Source organism: Callithrix jacchus, chromosome 22, assembly GCF_049354715.1.
Source record: "Callithrix jacchus isolate 240 chromosome 22, calJac240_pri, whole genome shotgun sequence".
Lineage (NCBI taxonomy): Eukaryota > Metazoa > Chordata > Mammalia > Primates > Cebidae > Callithrix > Callithrix jacchus.
The window spans coordinates 24,986,237-25,007,411 of NC_133523.1; the positions used below are offsets into that span (position 1 = coordinate 24,986,237).

Genomic DNA, 21,175 nt, shown 5'->3' on the forward strand with positions numbered 1-21,175 from the left:
ATATGTCACAACACCCACTGTGGGTGGGTCAAGAAAGGGGAGGAGCATTACATCACCTAGGTGATGAGCCCAGTGACATCACCTTTTCCACTGTGAGGAGGTGAGAGTCATATTTTCTAGGTGCGTGGCCTAGAAATATATAACTCTTTTTCACTGAACAGATTCCAGGCAGGAAAGCAAAGCGACATCATCTAGTTGCTGGGCTCAGCAATATGTTACCATCATACTGTGGATGGGGCCTGGCAGTGGAGGATAATCAAATCACCTAGGTTCTGTGTTCCATGATATGTCATAATCTGCCCTGAGGGAATGACCCAGGAATAAGGGAATTCCTTAATCTAGTTAATGTTCCCAGAGATATGTCACAATGTCCCTGTAGGAACAGAGAGGAATGACAATGTCTCATGTTTCAGGGAGAAATATGTCACAATGTCCCATTTTCCAGAGAAGAATATATCACAACATTCCTAAAGGAAGAATCATATAGCCTAAATGCTGGGCTTAGCAATATGTCACAATCTTTTCTGTTTGCAGCTCCTTGGCAAAAGAAGAAAGGCACAGCATTTAGGTGCTTGGCCCAGGTATATGTCACGATTCCAGTTTGGGGCTGGACCCAGGCAGGAAAGTCAAATTACTGAGGGGCTGGGCAAAGACATATGTCATAATCACATTTGTGAAAAGGTGCAGGGATGAGACTGACAATCCTGTATGTGTCCCAGCTCTGGATATGGTCCTAGTACATGAGTCACAAACTCAGTGGTGGACTGGGTATGTGCATGAGACCTCAATCTCACCAGCAGACTATATCCCAGTAGGGAACTCACAGCCTCACAGGTGTGCTGAGTCCAGGTCAGAGAGCCACTAACTCTCTTGGACTGGATTCTTGTCTCAGACACAATTCTACATTTTGATAGCCTCCAGCTATGACATTTAGGACTTCGACAGTGTGCTGTATTCAACTGAGAGGGTGACAAATCTTACTTTCAGCTGGGTGTGCATACAAGAGTCACAGTCTCATTGGTGTGCTGGGCCCTATTATGACACATGGTACATCTCAACGGCTTTAAAGTATACACCTGAGATTCACAATTTTCTCTGAGACCTTCATGCCTATATGGATTCACAGCCTTACTCATTGCCCTAGAATCAGGAAGGAGATTGAACATCTCTCTTATTGGCTGGATCCAGGTATGAGGGTTATCATGGTTCCTGTGATCTGACACCATAAATGAGTCACCATTGAAACTGTGGCCATATTCCCTTATGGAAATCACAATTTCTTGGGAGGGCGAGGTGCGTGGATCACGAGGTCAAGAGATCGAGACCATCCTGGTCAACATGGTGAAATTCCATCTCTACTAAAAATACAAAAAAATTAGCTGGGCATGGTGGCGTGTTCCGGTAATGCTACTCAGGAGGCTGAGGCAGGGGAATTGCCTGAAGACAGGAGGCGGAGGTTGCGGTGAGCCGAGATTGCGCCATTGCACTCCAGTCTGGGTAACAAGAGCAAAACTCCGTCTCAGAAAAAAAAAGAAAAAAGAAAATCAAAATTTCAACTGTGGACTGTGTTCTCAATTCAGTTTAAAATTTTACCAGCAGGCTCTGTTTATGTGAGAGAGTGACAGTTATAACTGTGGCCTGGGTGTCACATGAGAGTCACAATCTCAACTGTGTGCTGTGCCCTGTCATGATACTCGTTACCACTCGAGTGCTTTATATAGTATTTATGAGGGATGGCATCTTTTCTGATCTTTATACAATTAGAAAACTAAGGACCTTTCTGGTTGCCCTCATCTCTGCTATTAGTCGAGTTAAGTTACAAGAGTCATCCTCATCCCTTTGAGCTGGGAGCAGGGATGGGGCTGGATTATAACGTCCTCTGGGTGCTTTGCATCACTGGGCCCAGTGCAATGTTACAATGCTCCCTGTGGGCAAGGTCCAGAAAAGAGAGTTACATTACCTGGGTGCTCAGCCCAGTGGTATGGACCAGGCTTTTTTTGCAGCAAAGCACAGGCAGAAGGAGACAGTCACATCAGTAGGTGATGAACCCAAATATATGCTCCAATGCCCCCTGTGAGCAGGTCTCAGGCAGAAGAGTCACAGCACCCAGGAGCTATACTCAGCAATAGGTCATAATTCCCCCTCTATAAAGAGCTCAGGAAAAAAGAGAGTCACATCATTTAGGTGCTGGGTCCAGAGAGATGTCACAATCCTCCCTTTGGACGTTCCCCATGAAGTAAAGTCACAGCACCTTAATGTTAGGCCCTGCATTATATCACCTATGCCCCTGTATGCAAAACCCAAACAGAAAAGAATATTTACTTCACCTGAGTGCTAGGTTAAGTGCAATGTCATAATTCCTAAAATGGACAAGGCACAGACATGAAAGGGGAGTCATGTCCCCTAGGTGTTGGGCCCAGTGATATGTCAAAATGTTCCCAGTGTGCAGGCACCAGGCAGGAGAAAATAATCATATCACTTATGTGCTGGGCCCAGAAATATTTTAAAAATCTCCCTTGAGATTAGTGCCCAAGAAGGAGAGTTATATTACCTAGATGCTTGATTTTTATTAATGTCACTGTGTAGGCTTGGCCAACACAGGTAAATGAAACTTCTCAAGTGCTAGAATCACACGTGCAAGAAGGTCCAGTGGTTAGATTTACAATTCTGCACATGTCCCAGCTTTAGGTATAAGAGTCAATGCCTCCTGTGCGTTACATGCAAGTACAGGTCTCATCATCTCAATAGTAAATTGGATCTGTGTGTGAGAGTTCCAACCCCACCTAGAAACTGTGTCCTGATATGAAAGTCACAGGCTCACGGTGTGCTGAATTCTGGTTCAAGAGTCACTACCCCACCTGTGGATGGGATCCATGAATGAGAGTCATGATTTTAACTTTTAACTGCCTCTGGGTATCAGATTCAAACCTCAAAAGTGAGCTGTGTCCATGTGGGAGAGTCGCAACTCTTACTTTTCTACTATTGGGTGGGTGTGCATTTAAGAATCACAATTTCACCTGTGTAATTGACACTGTTATGACATTTTCTGTATCGCCCAAAGGCTTTATATGACATGCGTGAGAGTCACAATCTGTTCTGAGAATTTTGGGCTGGTGTGACCCATGATTTTACCTGTTGCCCTAAGCCCAGGTATGAGAGCCAACCTGTGTCTAATTTTCTGCATCCAGGAATGAGAGTCGTCACTGTGCCTGTCAGTGTCATTCAGAAATGAGTCACCATCCTACCTGTGGCTGCATCCAAAAAAGTCACAATTCTAACTGCAAACTGCATTTACAGGTTTGATTTTGGACCTTTACATGTGTGTAAGTTAAACTCCTAACTGTTGGCTGGGTGTGCTTATGAGAGTCACAGTCTCACATGTATGCTGAGCCCTGTTATGACACTCTCTGTACCAACTGAAAGCCTTATAAAATATGCATGAGTATTGTAATTTTCTCTGACCTTTGTACTAGAAACACCCAGACCTCACAGATTGCCCTAAGCCTTGGAAAAATGTCAGTGTCTCTCCTATTGGCTGGATTAAGGTATAATTGTCATCATTACACCAGTGAGCTGAGCCCAAGTGTATGTCAAAATTCCACCTATAGGGAGACACCAGGCAGAAGAGTCACCTCACCTGGATGCTAGGACAAGAATATGTCAATCCACACTGAAAGCAGGATCAGGGAAAAAGAGGCATATCAGCTGGGTTCTGGTCCTGGTGATATGTGACAATCCTTTATATCGACAGGTCCCAAGCAGAGGAGAACCATAATGTTACTTAGGTGATGAGCTCAGCACTATGTAATGCCCAATGTGGGCAGGGCCCAGGCAAGAGAGGAGAGTCACATCACCTAGTTGCTGCTTCCCACAATATGTTGCAATTCCCACTGTTTTTAGGATTTAGCAAAAGAAGTGAGTCAGAAAAATTAGGTGCTGGGTTAAGTAGTAGTTCACAATCCCCACTACTGGCAAAGATCAGGGAGCAGAGAAGACCCAAATCACCTGGGTGCTGTGTCCAGCAGTATGTCACATGTTCTTCTGATGCCGAGGCCCAGGCAGGAGAGAACACTACTTCACCTAGGTGATTGACTAAAAAATATGTCATTATGGCCCCTGTGGGGAGAATTAAGGCAGAACAAGCACATTATCTAGGTGCTGGGCCCAGTGATATGTCACAATTTTCGTGCTCATAGCCTTGACACAAGAGGAGTCACATCACCCAGGTGTTATATTCAGAAATAAGTAACAGCCACTTCTAAGTGACGGGTTCAGGCTGATGAGGACAGTCATATTACCTTGGTGTTTGGCTGTGGTATATTTCACAACTTTATCTGTGGACTGGGCACAGTCAGAAAGCAAAAACCACACAGGATATGGGCAACAGCATATGTCACAATCACACTTCCACCAAAGTCCAGGGATGAGATAAACAATCCCAAACATGTCCAGCTCTTAGGATGAGTCAGCACCTCCTGTGTGTTCAGTTCATTTATGTGAGTCAGAATCTAGATACTGGAATAGATTGGTGCCTGGGAACCTCAATTCAAGCTTTAGATTGTGTCCTAGTAGTAGAGTCACAGCCTCAGAGGTGTGATGAATCTTGGTCCGAAAGTCATCATCTCATCTGTGAACTTGATCCATGTATAAGACTCACAATTCCAAGTTTTAGCTGCCTCCAAGTGTGAGATTCAGAACCTGAACTATGGGCTGTGTCTAAGAGGGTGAAAAATGCTTACTGTAAACTGGGTTTGCCTACGAGGGTCCCTATCTCACCTGTGCACTGGGCCCTGTTATCACACTCTTGGTGCCACCCGAGGGCTTTCTATGATATGCTTGAAAGTCACAATCCACACTGAGATCTACATGCTGGTATGAACTCATGATCTTACTCATTGTCATAAGCACAGGAATGAGAGCTAACATCTCTCTTATTGGCTAGATTCAGACATGACAGCTCTCACTGTGCCTGCGAGTTGGGTGCAGAAAGAAGTCGCCATTCTCCCTCTGGCCAGATTCAGGTATGACAGTCACAATTTGAACTGTGGAGAGTATGCACATGCGATACTCAGGACCTCACTGTCCATGTGTGGAAGTGACACTTCTCTGGCATTTGGGTACAATTATGAGAGTCACGATTTTTGCCTTGTGCTGGGATCTGTTATGACACTCTCTGTACCACAAGGAGGGGCCATACACTATGTGTGAGTTTTGTAATCTTCCACAATCTTCATACAAATAGAAAGCCCAGGACCTTGCCCATTGCTTTAAGGCTACCTATGAGAGTCAACACCTCTCCTGTTAGCTAGGTCCAGGTATGCAACGAATCACTGTGCCTCTGAGTTGGGTCCAGAAATCAGTCACTGTTCAACCTGTTTCCAGATGTATGCATGGCAGTCAGACTTTTAACTGTGGACTCTATCTGCATGTGAGGTCCAGAAGCTCACCAGTGTGTTTCTTTTATGTTTGGAAGTGACACTCCTAATTGTTGGCTTGGTGTGCCTGTGTGAGTCACAATCTCACCTGTGTGCTCAGCCCTGTTATTAAATTCTCTGTAGCATGAAGTGTTTATAGGATATGTATGAATTTCATACATCGCTGTGACCCTTCTAAAAGTAGGACACCCAGGACTTTACCTACTGCCTGAAGTCTAGCTAAGAGCCTCAAAATAATCCTATTATCTGCGTTCTCATATGAGTGTAATTGTAATGCCTGTGAGCTGGGAAAACTATATGTCAAACTTAGCCTGTGTGAATAAAGCAGAAAAGATAATCAGATCACCTGAATGCTGGACCAAAAAACACATCTGGATATCCCCTCTGTGGGCAGGGCTGTGGCAGAAAAGTCACATAACCTGGGTACTGGGCCCAGCAGTATGTCTCAATGCCTTCATTGGGCAGGTTTATGCAGGAAAGACACACTATCTGCATGCAGGGCATGGTAATATGTCAGCCTGTGAACAAGGCTCAGGTAAGAGGGGAGAGTCACAATACCCAGTTGATGGGCCTATTGATGTATTACAATGTCTCCTTTTGGAGGGGCCAAGGCAGGAGAGTCCTATTATTCATGCATAGGGCTCATTGATAGGTCACAACCCACACTGTGGCAAAGCCCACGCAAAAGGACAAACCACTTAGGTGATTGGCCCAGTTATGTGCTACAACCAACTCTGTTGGCAGGGCCCAGGCAGAAGCAGATGATTATGTAACCTAGGTTATAGGCCCATTGATACGTTGCATTTTTTCCTGAGGACAGGGCCAATGCAGGAAAGCAAAATAACTTAAATGCTTGGCCCAGGTATATATCAATTTTATTTTGACAGCTTTACTTAGGCAGGATAATCAGATCACTCAGGCACTGGGCAAAGGTATCTGTCACAGTAACACAGCAAGAAGGTGGAGAAATGAGATTTAAAATTCCACACATTTTCTGACTTCATGTACAAAAGTCAAGAGATCTCATTTGAGTTGGTTCCAAGTACATGAGTCACAATTTTAATGGTGGACTCTATCCCTGCAAGAGAGCCACAGTTCCAAATCCAAAATCTTTCTCAGTCTATGAGTCTATCCACAGCCTCACTGTGAACAGTTTCCATGTGTGGAACTGACAATGTTAACAGTTGGCTGAGTGTGTATAGGAGAGTCACAATTTCACCTGTGTTCTTGGTTTTGTTATGACACTCTCTGTATTATCCATGGGCTTTATATGGTGTAAGTGGCAGTTGCAATCTGCTTTGAGACCTTCATACTGGTATAAACCAATGTTTGTACCCATTGCCCTATGCCCGCATATGGGAGTCACATCTCTCTTATTAGCCAAATATAGGTATGACAGTCATCAAAGTGTCTGTAAGCTGGCTCCAATAATAAGTCATCATACTAACTGTCCTGGGACTCACATATGAATGTCACAAATCTAATTTTGGAGTGTGCCTGTGAGATTCAGGACCTCACCACTGGGTTATTTTTATGTGTCAGGGGAACAATCCTAATTTTTAGTTGAGTGTGCCTATGAGAGTCACGATTTCACCTGCATACTGGATCCCGTTATTATACTCTCAATGTCACACAAAAGCTTTATAGGATAAGCTAAAGTAACATAGTATTAGGTAACTTTCCTCACATGGGAGACCCAGTACTTTATCCATTACCTAAGCCTAAAATAAAAAAGCAAAATGTCCTTTATTTGTGAGTCCATATGTCAAATTCACCGGTAAAAAGATACTGTTTGTCCTAGTTAAGTTGTGAGAAATAGATAAAATGCACCTGGGTTTCCTCTTTGTATAAAAATCATAAAAAATCATTACTTCCTCCCAGATTGTATAAAGCCCTGGGGTGATACAGATAATGTAAATTCAGGGCACAGAACACAATAGAAATTTTCTTCCTGTATGCACACCCAGCCAACCATTAGCCTTGTCACCCATGCACATAAACAGAGCCCACTTGTGAGGTCCTGAATCTAACTCGTGGATGCAGTTCACAGTTGAAATTGAGACTGCATATGTGAACACCTGGCAGGGGGAATGGAGACTCATTTCTTAACCCAGGTCATAGGCAGGTGAAGATCCTTCTATCTAAATGCAGCCATTCTTAAACATGTTCACTCTCATATCTGGGCTTAGACTCAGGTAAAATTGTGGGTTTGCCCAAGAACCAAAGTTTCAGAATGGATTGAAATTCTCATGCATACTGTATAATGTTCCCAGTAAGACAAAGAGGGTTCCTACAGGGCAAGGCATACAAATGAGATTGTGATAGATGCATGCACACCCAGCCTACAGTAAAGATTGTCATCCAGCCACATGAACACAGCCGGTGTTAAGGTGTTGAATCTCATGCCCAGAGTCAGTGGGAAGTTGAAAACTGACTGCTGTGTGTGGAGAGTCAACAACCTACCTGACCAAGATTCAGCACACCTGTGAGGGTATGACCCTTTGAAAATAATATGGTGCAGAGGAGGGATTGTGGCTGTCATATAAGGATCCTGTCCCTTGTTGAGATTGTACTCATGTGCTGAGACCCAACATACAGAATGTATTGACTCTTATACCTAGAACTGGGACATGGGGATGATGGTTATTTTCATCCCTGGATGTTTCTGCAGGTGTGATTGTGACGTATTTCTTTTGACTCTCTTTCCTTGGCCCTCTCCTCCTAGGGTGTCCTGACATATTTCTGAACCCAGGACCTAAGTGATCTGACTTTCTTCTCCCACTTGGGCTCTGACCAAGAAGGGATTGTGATGTATTGCTGAACCCAGAAACACGGTGATGGGACTCTTCTCTTTCATCAGGGCACTGCCAAGAAAAGGAAAATTGTGACATACCCTTGTCCCTGATTCTAGATGATGAAACTCTCCTCTATTTGCTTTGCCCCACATATTTTGGGTACCAGGACACATCGCTAGGCCCAGAACCTAGGGGATGTGAGGCCCCTGCCTGAGCCCTGCCTGCAGTGAGCCTGTGACATATGTCTACATCCATCACCTCAGAACTGTGACTCTTTTTCTTCCTGAATGTGGCCAAAAAGAATAATTGTGACTTATTTCTGCACCCAGGAACAAGTTGCTGTGTCTCTCCTGCCTGGGATTTACCCACAGAGAGCATTGTGACATACTGCTGGGCCCAGCACTTAGGTGAGGTAATTTTGTTCCTGTTACATGGCTTTCAGGAGGAGATTTTAAAATATTCTTGGCCAAGCACACCAATAATGTGATTCTCCAGCCTGGTCTCTGCTTTCTGAGAAGACTCTGACATATCCATGGCCTAGCACCTGGGTAATGTGTCTTTCCTGCTTGCTCCCTACTGAGAGGTGCCATTGTAACATATATCTTGGTTCAGCTCACAGGTTCAATAATGACTGGCATACCTTTTGAGTTGAACCACCCAACAGAAGAGATACTGACTCTTGTATTTAGGCTTAGAAAAATGAGTAAGACCCTGTGTCTCCTCTTCGTATGAATGATATAAAAAGTTACTATTTTTCATATACCACTTAAAACAAGGCCGAGGGCAACCAGGTCTGCAGAGTCTGAGGTTGGTGAGAGTTCAGATGTAGGCCTGTGTCACCCCTGTCTTCTCTCGGTGTGTGAAAATAGGGCTCCCTGCTCTCCTGGAGGTACTTTGGTCAGATAAAGCCTGGGAAGGAATGAGGAGTAGGATTTCCTAGGACTGACCTCCTAAACAAGAGCAATGGGAATGTCAGTTGGGATGTTTCCTGAGGGCCCAGGCCACCCCAACCCCGTGACAACATGATCAATTTCTGTGAAGCAAAGTCCAGGCGTTTGCTGTGCAGATGATTAAATGTATGGAACTGGTCTGGAAGTGTGAGCTCCTCTCTGCCAACTAGAACTGGCCTTGAGGTGAGGTGTGAGGGAAAGGGGCTTTGGGTTTGAATCAAGTCTCCACTCCTAACCAGTGTGTGACTTTCTGTGAGCCACTTGGCCTTTCTGAGTCTGTGTCCTCATCTGTCACATGAGGGTAAAAGACTCCCTAACTCAGGGTTTCCATTTTGTGGGGACTAAGTGATAAGGACCCAAGAGCCCAAAACCCAGCCCTTAATAGGTGGGTATCACTTGACATGCAGTCCCACTTGGGGACCTCATGCCACTGGGGCTTTGTGCTTTTAGTGATCCCCTTCTCCCCTCTGGCCTAGTCCTAGCCGCCTGTGGGTTGTCTGGGCCGTGTGAGGAGGTGCATTGAAGGGAAAAACATTGTGCAGCCCACTCCTCACCAGTGCCCATTTTTTGGACTCCCCAATGCCTCTGGGCTGTATGGCTCAGCTCTGAAGCTGGTCTGCTTGGGTTCAATCCTGACTTCAGCCCTGCCTTGCTGTGTGGCCCTGGCTGAGTGGCTTGGTCATGTGGACCACAGGAACAGGGTTGATAGCAGCACCTACCACTGAAGGCTGTTTGGATTCAGTGAGATTCTGCTTGGAGGCAGAGACTGGAAAAAGGGTGAGTGCCTGGTCGGATATCTCGGCTGTTGTTAGGATTCTGTTTGAGGGTGTAAGGGTGTAGAGAAAAGTTCCTGAGAGGCTTCTAAGTGAATTAACATTTGAGAGCTGGTATCTTGCAAACCTCTCTTCCCCTCAAACATGAAGAATGGGCCCTATCCTCTGGCTTGGCTGTTTGCATCGGCTCATGTCCTGACGGGTGCCTGACTCTGTGTGCCTTTGCACATAAGCTGCCCAGGGAAGTTGGGTTTGGTGTGTTGACCTGCAGCATCCAGCCGGGCAAACAAGATTCAATATCCACCTCTAGTCACAGGCTGGTGCAGTGGCCCCATTCTCTTGGGGGTATTTGTGCAAATAAAGGGCACTGCCTCTACTTTCCCCTTACCTTGGGTAGCTCTGGCTGGGTGGACTGGCACGGGAAATTAAGGGCAGCCCTCTGTGCCTGGATTCAAGAGATGGCACAGCTGTCCCTGTCAGGTTGTGGGCCTGAGATCAGTTATTTCAATACGGAACCCAACAACTAGATTTGGTCTGGGCCAGCTGACACCATTCCCTACATCCTCAAAGATTATCAGTTTTTTCCAGTTGTCATGCTCAGCGAGGTCTTGGCTAGGCAGGGGCCCTGATGTGGCTGTCTTCACTATAGCTTCAAACAACAGGGTCAGCAGGACACTGTGACACTGCTCGGGAGGACAAGTAAGGCCAGAATTAGGACTAGCTCATGAATGGAAGCTTTGTGTCACAAGTAGACTGCCCTGTTCTCCCAGTGTGAGGACCCAGGAGGCTTCTTAGCCAAAGGAGCTGCTCTGGGGTTCGGGATGCCTCTGTGGTTTTCCTGGTACTCTTCCTTTGAGGATACATACTGGACAGGCTTGTGTTTACCCCAAGAGATGCTGGGTCTGGTCCAATATTCTATTTTATTTTTTATCCTGTGGCTCCTTGAGGTCATAGTTTTGGTCCAACTTTTGTTCTGGGCAGAAGTACCAAGAAGTAGCTGATGTGATTCTGCCCAGTACCGCCTTGAACTGAATTTCCTGAACAGGTCAGTTGGAGGAGGAGAGCACTTCAGACCCTGAAGTGGGCACTCCAGACTGAACTCTCCATTGGATTCAGGATCAGACAGCGTGGGCAGAAATCTGGTCCCATGGGGCTGGAGATTCTGCATTGGTCTCAAAGCCCAGGGACCCCTGCTTCTCAGCACTACTGTCCGTAAAAGGCAGAAACAAACAAACACACACACACACACACACACACACACACACACACACACACACACACAAAGCCACCCTGAGAAATCAAACAGTTGCAGGCAGCTCCTGAGGCTGTGGGGTTCTGCTCTTTTCCGGGAAGCCCCTCAGGGATAGAGCAGCCCTGCAGCACACAGGCTGACCTTACCTGCAGATACCAGTAGGGACAACTTTCAAGGAGACTCACCCCAACACTGTCTGGGCAGGCCTGAAGCATCTTGGGGATGCTTGGGGATCCATCGCCCTGGGCATCCCTGTAGTTCCTCTGGACGTTTTCTCCTCCTAGTTACGCCAAGCCGAACTCCGGAAATCGCAGGACGTTGGCGAGGATCGCCGTGAGGTGGGGGACCGCCGCCCAACGGTGAGGCACTGCCGCAGTGGGCGCCTGCTTTCTCAAGCAGCTCCGACGGTTCCCCAGGACACGGTGGCCGTCACTGTGACGCAAGCCCGGGCTCAGCGCTCGCGCTTGTGACACCCCGCCTGCGCATGCGCATTGGCGGTCCCGGATGGCCGCCCCAGTGTCCGTGCTCCCCCGCGGCAGTCGCACAGGACAATGCTGGAGGCGGTGCCGGAGGCAGTAGTGGGGAAGCAGGCTGTCTGCCACAAGCAGTGCAGGAGCCAGACAGTTCTGGCCCCCTTACCTCTTTGACACGGCTTTCCTGATCTGATCAGCTGGAGGAGGAGGGCGATTCAAATCGTGAGGAGGGCGATTCAAATCGTGAGGAGGGCACTCAGGACTGCCCTCACCATTGCAACCCAAAGGGCTTGGAAGGCGTGGGCGGAGGTCGAGTCCCATCGGGCTGGAGACTCAGTCTGATGAGGTGCGCGGGGGTCGGTGAACCCCAGAAACATGGGTCTGAGACCTTCCAGGAAAGTGTCAGAAGAACATTCATCTACTCCGTGAGCTCACTGTCCTGCTTGAATATGGGCCACACACCAAGGAGCCCTGACTTGGTCTCCAAGTCCAGGGACGTCTGCTTGCACTCACTCAGCACTGCTGATGGAGAAGGCCCTACCACAGAAAGCCCGGGCTCTGCAAAGCCGCTGCGATGGTGCCCCAAGCCACGGTGGCGGTCACTGTGACATAAGCCCCGGGCACAAGCATCGCAGAATCCTGAGAGTTCAGAAAGAAAGAGCAGCAATCCCAGCGTGAAGCAAATTTGGTAACACCTGGAACTGGCATCCCATGGGGGCAGACCAGGTGGAGAGAGCATCTCAGAAGGTTTTCGGGGCGATTCCCATCTCGAGACGGATGTCTCGGTATGCCGCTGAGTACCCCCAAGAAAGCCAGGCACAAAATGCTAACAGAGCATAGTCACTTTATTGTTTGGATAGAAAACATTATACTCTTGGTACAAAGTGTTTAGATCAAATCATATTCATTGCCTGCATACAGAGGAGTTTTTAAAATTTCCTTCTCAAAAGACAAATCACTCATTCTGTTAAAAATGCAGATTGTTATCTCATTGACACTTAAACCCAGAGTGTAACCATCTGTTGGAGGTCAATCAGTGGCTGACACCTTTTTCTGAAGTAGTGTTTCCATTAAATTCTACTTTAATAAAGGCCCTACACTGCCATTAGGTTTCACTTGTTTTCTGTGATTAGCAAATCATCAACATGGAACTTTGATCCCGTCAAGACCAAGTCTTAGCAACCAACTTAACTTGACAAGATTTTCACTGTCTCCAGTTCCCTTGCATGTGATACATTCGGTTCTTCAATCCTCAGCTTAGGGCTTATTTTCAAACACAGACCGTCTTTGTTTTCCCTCTCTAAAAACTCTTTCCTGCCATACAAGTGCTGAGAAAAGAAAACAGAAAACATGAGAAGGGTATGAGGGAACAATTTGAAGAAAGAAGACTTCTCAAAGGTAAGGCTGTGCAAAAGTGTTTAACTTCTTCCAACCTCATGTTTCCCCCCCACCCCTCAGGACCAAAGTTTTTTCCTCTTCTGCTTCTCTGGGAAAGAAGAATCCAAACGAGATCTAATGTTTAACTATTGATAAAAACATATTTCCTCTGTTAAACATGATTGCCAAAGTAAGGTGCTTGAAAAATTATCCTTTCCTCATTAATACTATACGGGACCACTGCATTTTGTGACCATTTGTACCACAGGAAATAAAAAGTAACAAATTAAATATACTTTGTACATACTTTTATAAATGTCCATCATGAGGATTTACTCAGAGGATGTAAGTTTTCCTAAGTTACCACATATGACTTCCATAGCTGAAATGCTAACCCTGGGATCATACCACACACATTGTTTGCTCACATGTATGCAGGTTCATTCGTGTTTATGGAAAGTAATAATTTTTCAGCAACAAAAGAAGAGCAGAAGAAAAAGAAGGAAAAGCAGAAGAAACAGGAAAGATCATTTTAAACGAATTCAGGTGCAATTCCTGTCCTGTAGTTCAGAATACATTTACCATTTCAAGGCATGCATACAGATGTTTAAAAATAATATAGGAGTTGGAGGACTCAAGATGGCGCTGTGAGAACAACCCAGGATTGGAGCTCTCGTTGAATCCGCGGAGAGGTGAGTCGGAGCTGCATTTCCAGACTGATCTTTGTTGCCCACGAAATGGAGAAACTCCAAAGTATAAAGGAGACGCGGGAAGCCAGGAAGTATGTTGGCCTGGCAAAGCCGGCAGCCGGGGTGGCGGCGGCTGGCCACCCCAGCGCTCCCCACAGGGCGCACTTGTCCGGGTGCCCTGTTGAACCAGCAACCTGAGACTTGAGAGGGCTGAACTTGAGACTGAACGAGACTTGGACAGGGGGCCAGCCCAGGGGATTGCAGAAACAGAGCGTTCGGCGTAGCCCAGTGGGACGAACAAAACTGCGATTTCAAACAATCTTCCGGCAGGTGGTCCGAGAAGCTCTGTGGGGGAGGGGCGTCCACCATTACCGAGGCAACCCGTCCCTACTGAGATACACGCCCACTGCTGACCCAGCCTGCCGTTGCCGAGGCAACCCGCTACAACAAAGAGACTCTGCCGCAGGGCGTAGCAGAGACCACAGCAGAACAGCAGAGCCTGCAGCAACAGGGAGAATCACACAACAGCAGGGCGGAGCCACGGTAGGCAAACAGTGGCTAGTCTGCCTCCTAGCTGGGCAGAACACCTCAGCGGACATCCAAAAATAAAGCCCGAACACCCCAACACAGAGCATTTGAAAAAAAAAAGGGTTTTTTTAATGAGCACTGTTGCAGCAGAATCAAACATAGCAGCCTAACAGCCCTAAATGAACAACAGAGATGACAGCTCAGCACTTGAGCTCCTATAAAGTACAGACTGTCTCCTGAAGCAGCTCCCTGACTCCTCTAAATCCAAAAGACTGACATTTGGCAGGCATCATCCTGGGACAAAGATAGCAGAGAAAGAAACTGGTAGCATCCCTCACTGTGCCACAGCTGCTAGAGGTGCGCCCCAGACAAGCAGGGCCTGGAGTGAACCTCAGCAGTCGTACAGCGAAGGGGCTGGAATGGTAGAAGAAAAACCAAGTAACAGAAATACTTCACCATCAACAATCTGGGTGTCCACTCAGAGACCCAATCGAAAAGTCAGCAACTACGCAGACAACCAGCGGACAAATCCACAAAGATGGGAAGAAACCAGCGAAAAAAGGAGGAAAACACCCGAAACCAGAATACCTCCCCTCCTAGAAAGGACCAAAACTCCTCACCAGCAAGGGAACAAAGCTGGATGGAGAATGACTGTGATGAAATGACAGAATTAGACTTCAGAAGGTGGATAATGAGAAACTTTGTGAGCTAAAAGAACATGTATTAAATCAATGCAAAGAAACTAAGCAACTTGAAAAAAAATATGGGGAAATGACAGCAAGAATGGATAACTTAGAGAGGAATATGAATGAATTAAAGGAGGTGAAAAACACAATACGAGAACTTCGCGAAGCATGCACACGTTTCAATAGCCAAACTGACCAAGCAGAAGAAAGAATATCTGAAGTTGAAGACCAACTCAATGAAATAAAATGAGAAACCAAGATTAGAGAAAAAAAGCACAAAAAGAAATGAACAGAGTCTCCAAGAAATGTGGGACTATGTGAAAAGACCTAACCTATGCTTGATAGGTGTACCGGAAGGGGACAAAGAGAATGAACCCAAGCTGGAAAATACTCTTCAGGACATCATCCAGGAAAATTTCCCCCACCTAGCAAGACAGGCCAACACTCAAATGCAGGAAATACAGAGAACACCACAAAGATATTCCGCTAAAAGAGAAACCCCAAGGCACATAATCGTCAGATTCAACAAGGTTGAAATAAAGGAGAAAATACTAAGGGCAGCCAGAGAGAAAGGTCAGGTCACCCACAAAGGGAAGCCCATCAGACTCACAGCAGATCTCTCGGCAGAAACACTACAAGCCAGAAGACAGTGGGTGCCAATATTCAACATTCTTAAAGAAAAGAACTTTCAACCCAGAATTTCATATCCAGCCAAACTGAGCTTCAGAAGTGAAGGAAAAATAAAATCCTTTGCGAACAAGCAAGTACTCAGAGATTTTGTCACCACCAGGCCTGCTTTACAAGAGCTCCTAAAAGAGGCACTACACATAGAAAGGATCAACCAGTACAGCCATTCCAAAATCACACTGAATGCTAAAGAGCATCAACATAATGAAGAATCTACAACAACTAACAGGCAATACAGCCACTTAGCATCAAAATGGCAGTATCAAATTCACACATAACAATATTAACCCTAAATGTAAATGGACTAAATGCACCAATCAAAAGACACAGACTGGCAAATTGGATAAAAATCCAAAACCCATCAGTGTGCTGTATCCAGGAAACCCATCTCACATGCAAGGATACACAAAGGCTCAAAATAAAGGGATGGAGGAAGATTTACCAAGCAAATGGAGAGCAAAAAAAAAAAAAAAAAAAAAAAAAAAGCAGGAGTTGCAATTCTCATCTCTGATAAAATAGACTTTAAAACAACAAAGATCAAAAGAGACAAAAAAGGCCATTACATAATGGTAAAAGGATCAATACAACAAGAAGAGCTAACGATCCTGAACATATATGGACCCAATGCAGGAGCACCCAGATACATAAGGCAAGTTCTTAATAACTTACAAAGAGACTTAGACTCCCACACAATAATAGTGAGAGACTTCAATACTCCACTGTCAATATTAGACAGATCAACCAGACAGAAAATCAACAAGGATATCCAGGGCTTGACCTCAGACCTGGAGCAAGCAAACCTGATAGACATTTACAGAACTCTTCACCCCAAATCCACAGAATACACATTCTTCTCAGCACCACATCACACCTACTCTAAAATTGACCACATAATTGGAAGTAAAGCACTGCTCAACAAATGCAAAACAACTGACATCATAACAAACAGCCTCTCAGACCATAGTGCAATCAAGTTAGAACTCAGAATACAGAAACCGACCCAGAACCGCACAGCTTCATGGAAACTGAACAACTGGCTCTTGAATGTTGACTGGGTAAACAACGAAATGAAGGCAGAAATAAAGAAGTTCTTCGAAACCAATGAGAACGAAGACACAACGTGCCAGAACCTCTGGGACACATTTAAAGCAGTCTCTAGAGGAAAGTATATAGCAATAAGTGCCCATAAGAGGAGAATGGAGAGATCCAAAATTGACATCCTATCGTCAAAATTGAAAGAGCTAGAGGAGCAAGATCAAAAAATCTCAAAACCCAGCAGAAGACAAGAAATAACTAAGATCAGAGTTGAACTGAGGGAGATTGAGACACGAAAAACCCTTCAAAAAATCAATAAATCCAAGAGCTGGTTTTTTGAAAAGATTAACAAAATAGACAGACCACTAGCCAGACTGATTAAAAATAAAAGAGAGAACAACCAAATAGATGCAATAAAAAGTGATAAAGGGGAAATCACCACAGATTCCACAGAAATTCAAACCATCATCAGAGAATATTACAAACAACTCTATGCACACAAACTAGTAAACCTGGAAGAAATGGATAAATTCCTGGACTCCTGTGTCCTCCCAAGCCTAAACCAGGAGGAAGCTGAAACTATGAATAGACCAATAACAAGGTCTGAACTACAGGCAGCAATTAAGAGCCTACCACTCAAAAAAAGCCCAGGACCAGACGGGTTCACAGCCGAATTCTACCAGACACACAAAGAGGAGCTGGTACCATTCCTTCTAAAACTATTTCAAACAATCCAAAAAGAGGGAAGCCTTCCCAAATCATTTTACGAGACCAACATCATCCTGATACCAAAACCCGGCAGAGACCCAACGAGAAAAGAAAACTTCAGGCCAATATCCATGATGAACATAGATGCAAAAATCTTCAATAAAATACTGTCACGCCGATTGCAACAGCAAATCAAAAAACTTATTCATCATGATCAAGTAGGATTCATCCCAGGAATGCAAGGCTGGTTCAACATATGCAAGTCTATCAACGTAATTCACCACATAAACAGAAACAAAAACAAAACCACATGATTATCTCAATTGACGCAGAGAAGGCATTTGACAAAATTCAACAGCCCTTTATGCTGAAAACCCTCATTAAACTAGGTATCGATGGAACGTATCTCAAAGTAATAAAAGCTATTTATGACAAACCAACAGCCAATATCATACTGAATGGGCAAAAACTGGAAGCATTCCCTTTGAAATCTGGCACTAGACAAGGATGCCCTCTTTCACCACTCCTATTCAATATAGTACTGGAAGTTCTAGCCAGAGCAATCAGGCAAGAAAAAGAAATAAAGGGTATTCAAATAGGAAAGGTTGAAGCCAAATTGTCTCTATTTGCAGACGACATGATAGTATACCTAGAAGACCCCATCACCTTAGCCCAAAAACTCCTGAAACTGATAAGCAACTTCAGCAAAGTCTCAGGATATAAAATCAATGTGCAAAAATCACAAGCCTTCCTCTACACCAATAACAGACTTAAAGAAAGCCAAATCAAGAACGAACTGCCATTCGCAATTGCTACAAAAAGAATAAAATACCTTGGAATACAACTCACAAGGAACGTAAGGGACCTCTTCAAGAGAACTACAAACCACTGCTCAACAAAATCAGAGAGGACACAAAAAGATGGAGAAACATTCCATGTTCATTGTTAGGAAGAATTAATATTGTGAAAATGGCTATACTGCCCAAAGTAATTTACGGAATCAACGCTATCCCCATCAAGCTACCATTGACTTTCTTCACAGATCTGAAAAAACCACCATGAACTTCATATGGAACCAAAAGAGAGCCCGCATAGCCAAGTCAATTCTAAGCAAAAAGAACACAGCAGGGGGCATCACACTACCGGATTTCAAACTATACTACAAGGCTACAGTAATCAAAACAGCATGGTACTGGTACCAAAACAGAGATACAGACCAATGGAACAAACCAGAGGCACCGGAGGCAACACAACATATCTACAACCATACAATCTTTGATAAATCTGACAAAAACAAGCAATGGGGAAAGATTCCCTGTTTAACAAATGGTGTTGGGAAAACTGGCTAGCCATGTGCAGAAAGCAGAAACTGGACCCCTTCCTGACACCTCACACTAAAATTAACTCCAGATGGATTAAAGACTTAAACATAAGACCTGGCACCATAAAAACCCTAGAAGGAAATCTAGGCAAAACTATCCAGGACATAGGAGTAGGCAAGGACTTCATGAACAAAACACCAAAAGCATTGGCAACAAAAGCCAAAATAGACAAATGGGACCTAATGAAACTCCACAGCTTCTGCACGGCAAAAGAAACAGTCACTAGATTGGATCAGCAACCAACAGAATGGGAAAAAATGTTTGCAGTTTACCCATCTGACAAAGGGCTGATATCCAGAATTTACAGAGAACTCAAACAGATTTACAGGAAAAAAACAAACAAGCCCATTCAAAAGTGGGCAAAGGATATAAACAGACACTTTACGAATGAAGACATATATGAGGCCAACAATCATATGAAGAAATGCTCATCGTCACTGGTCATCAGAGAGATGCAAATCAAAACCACATTGAGATACCATCTCACGCCAGTTAGAATGGCGATCATTAAAAAATCTGGAGACAACAGATGCTGGAGAGGATGTGGAGAAAAAGGAACACTTTTACACTGTTGGTGGGAGTGTAAATTAGTTCAAACATTGTGGAAGACAGTGTGGCGATTCCTCAAGGCCTTAGAAATAGAAATTCCATTTGACCCAGCAATCCCATTACTGGGTATATATCCAAAAGACTATAAATCGTTCTACTATAAGGACACATGTACACGAATGTTCATTGCAGCACTGTTTACAATAGCAAAGACCTGGAATCAACCCAAATGCCCATTGATGATAGACTGCATTGGAAAAATGTGGCACATATACACCATGAAATATTATGCAGCAATCAGAAATGATGAGTTTGTGTCGTTTGTAGGCACATGGATGAATCTGGGAAACGTCATCCTCAGCAAACTGACACAAGAACAGAAAATGAAACACCGTATATTCTCACTCATAGGTTGGTGATGAAAAATGAGAACACATGGACACAGAGAGGGGAGTACTAAACAGTGGGGTCTATTGGGGGGAAAAGGGGAGGGCCAGTGGGAGGGGGAGGTGGGGAGGGATAGCCTGGGGAGAAATGCCAAATGTGGGTGAAGGGGAGAAGAAAAGCAAAGCACACTGCCATGTGTGTACCTACGCAAATGTCTTGCATGCTCTGCTCATGTACCCCAAAACCTATAATCCAATAAAAAATTAAAAAAAAAAAAGGAATCAGAAAAGAAAATATAAAATCTTAAAAAAAAAAAATGCTCATCGTCACTGGTCATCAGAGAGATGCAAATCAAACCACATTGAGATACCATCTCACGCCAGTTAGAATGGCGATCATTAAAAAATCTGGAGACAACAGATGCTGGAAAGGATGTGGAGAAAAAGGAACACTTCTACACTGTTGGTGGGAGTGTAAATTAGTTCAAACATTGTGGAAGACAGTGTGGCGATTCCTCAAGGCCTTAGAAATAGAAATTCCATTTGACCCAGCAATCCCATTACTGGGTATATATCCAAAAGACTATAAATCGTTCTACTATAAGGACACATGTACACGAATGTTCATTGCAGCACTGTTTACAATAGCAAAGACCTGGAATCAACCCAAATGCCCATTGATAATAGACTTGATTGGAAAAATGTGGCACATATACACCATGGAATATTATGCAGCAATCAGAAATGATGAGTTTGTGTCGTTTGTAGGGACATGGATCAATCTGGAGAACGTCATCCTCAGCAAACTTACACAAGAACAGAAAATGAAGCACCGCATATTCTCACTCATAGGCGGGTGATGAAAAATGAGAACACATGGACACAGAGAGGGGAGTACTAAACACTGGGGTCTATTGGGGGGGAAAGGGGAGGGCCAGTGGGAGGGGGAGGTGGGGAGGGATAGCCTGGGGAGAAATACCAAATGTGGGTGAAGGGGAAAAGGAAAGCAAAGCACACTGCCATGTGTGTACCTACGCAACTGTCTTGCATGCTCTGCTCATGTACCCCAAAACCTAAAATCCAATAAAGAAATTTAAAAAAAAATAATATAGGTACCCGAGTGTTTGCAGCCAATATAACAAATCTCCACCAATCTTAGCATAGCTTCTGTATAGATGTTGCAGTTCCCATAGGCAGACCACAGTTTCGTAGAAAGTGGAAGAGAAAGCAGGCACTGCTTCCAAAAATTACTGAGACAGCTGAGAGCAAGGAATATTCCCACGCTAGATTCGGTACCTAATAATTCTTGACAGAAAGACATGGAAGGATAAATATGTTATTGTTTTCTTACATGACTGCGATTTCAATTATTGGTGATAGCAAGCCCACTGGGATTTCATCCCATGGCTAACTGCATACAATTTAATCTACTCCTAAAAACCAAGAGTCAACTAATTGAGTCATTAAAAA

The 21,175-nt window shown here is 44.6% G+C and overlaps 1 protein-coding gene and 1 long non-coding RNA gene across 2 annotated transcripts in view; one reads left to right on the forward strand and one right to left on the reverse strand.

The window, feature by feature from the left end:
• LOC100896690 (zinc finger protein 98) overlaps positions 1–20,580 on the forward strand; it is a 129,573-nt gene extending 108,993 nt beyond the window's left edge. Inside the window, exon 4 of the mRNA XM_078359920.1 lies at positions 20,474–20,580. Within this exon, the coding sequence (XP_078216046.1) occupies positions 20,474–20,565 (92 nt within the window). The 3' untranslated portion in view covers positions 20,566–20,580. The remainder of the gene's footprint in view (positions 1–20,473) is intronic.
• Positions 1–21,175, reverse strand: part of LOC144580797 (uncharacterized) — a 61,300-nt gene that overhangs the window by 38,985 nt on the left and 1,140 nt on the right. Inside the window, exon 2 of the long non-coding RNA XR_013530951.1 lies at positions 11,391–13,006. This is a non-coding gene — a long non-coding RNA (uncharacterized LOC144580797). The remainder of the gene's footprint in view (positions 1–11,390; positions 13,007–21,175) is intronic.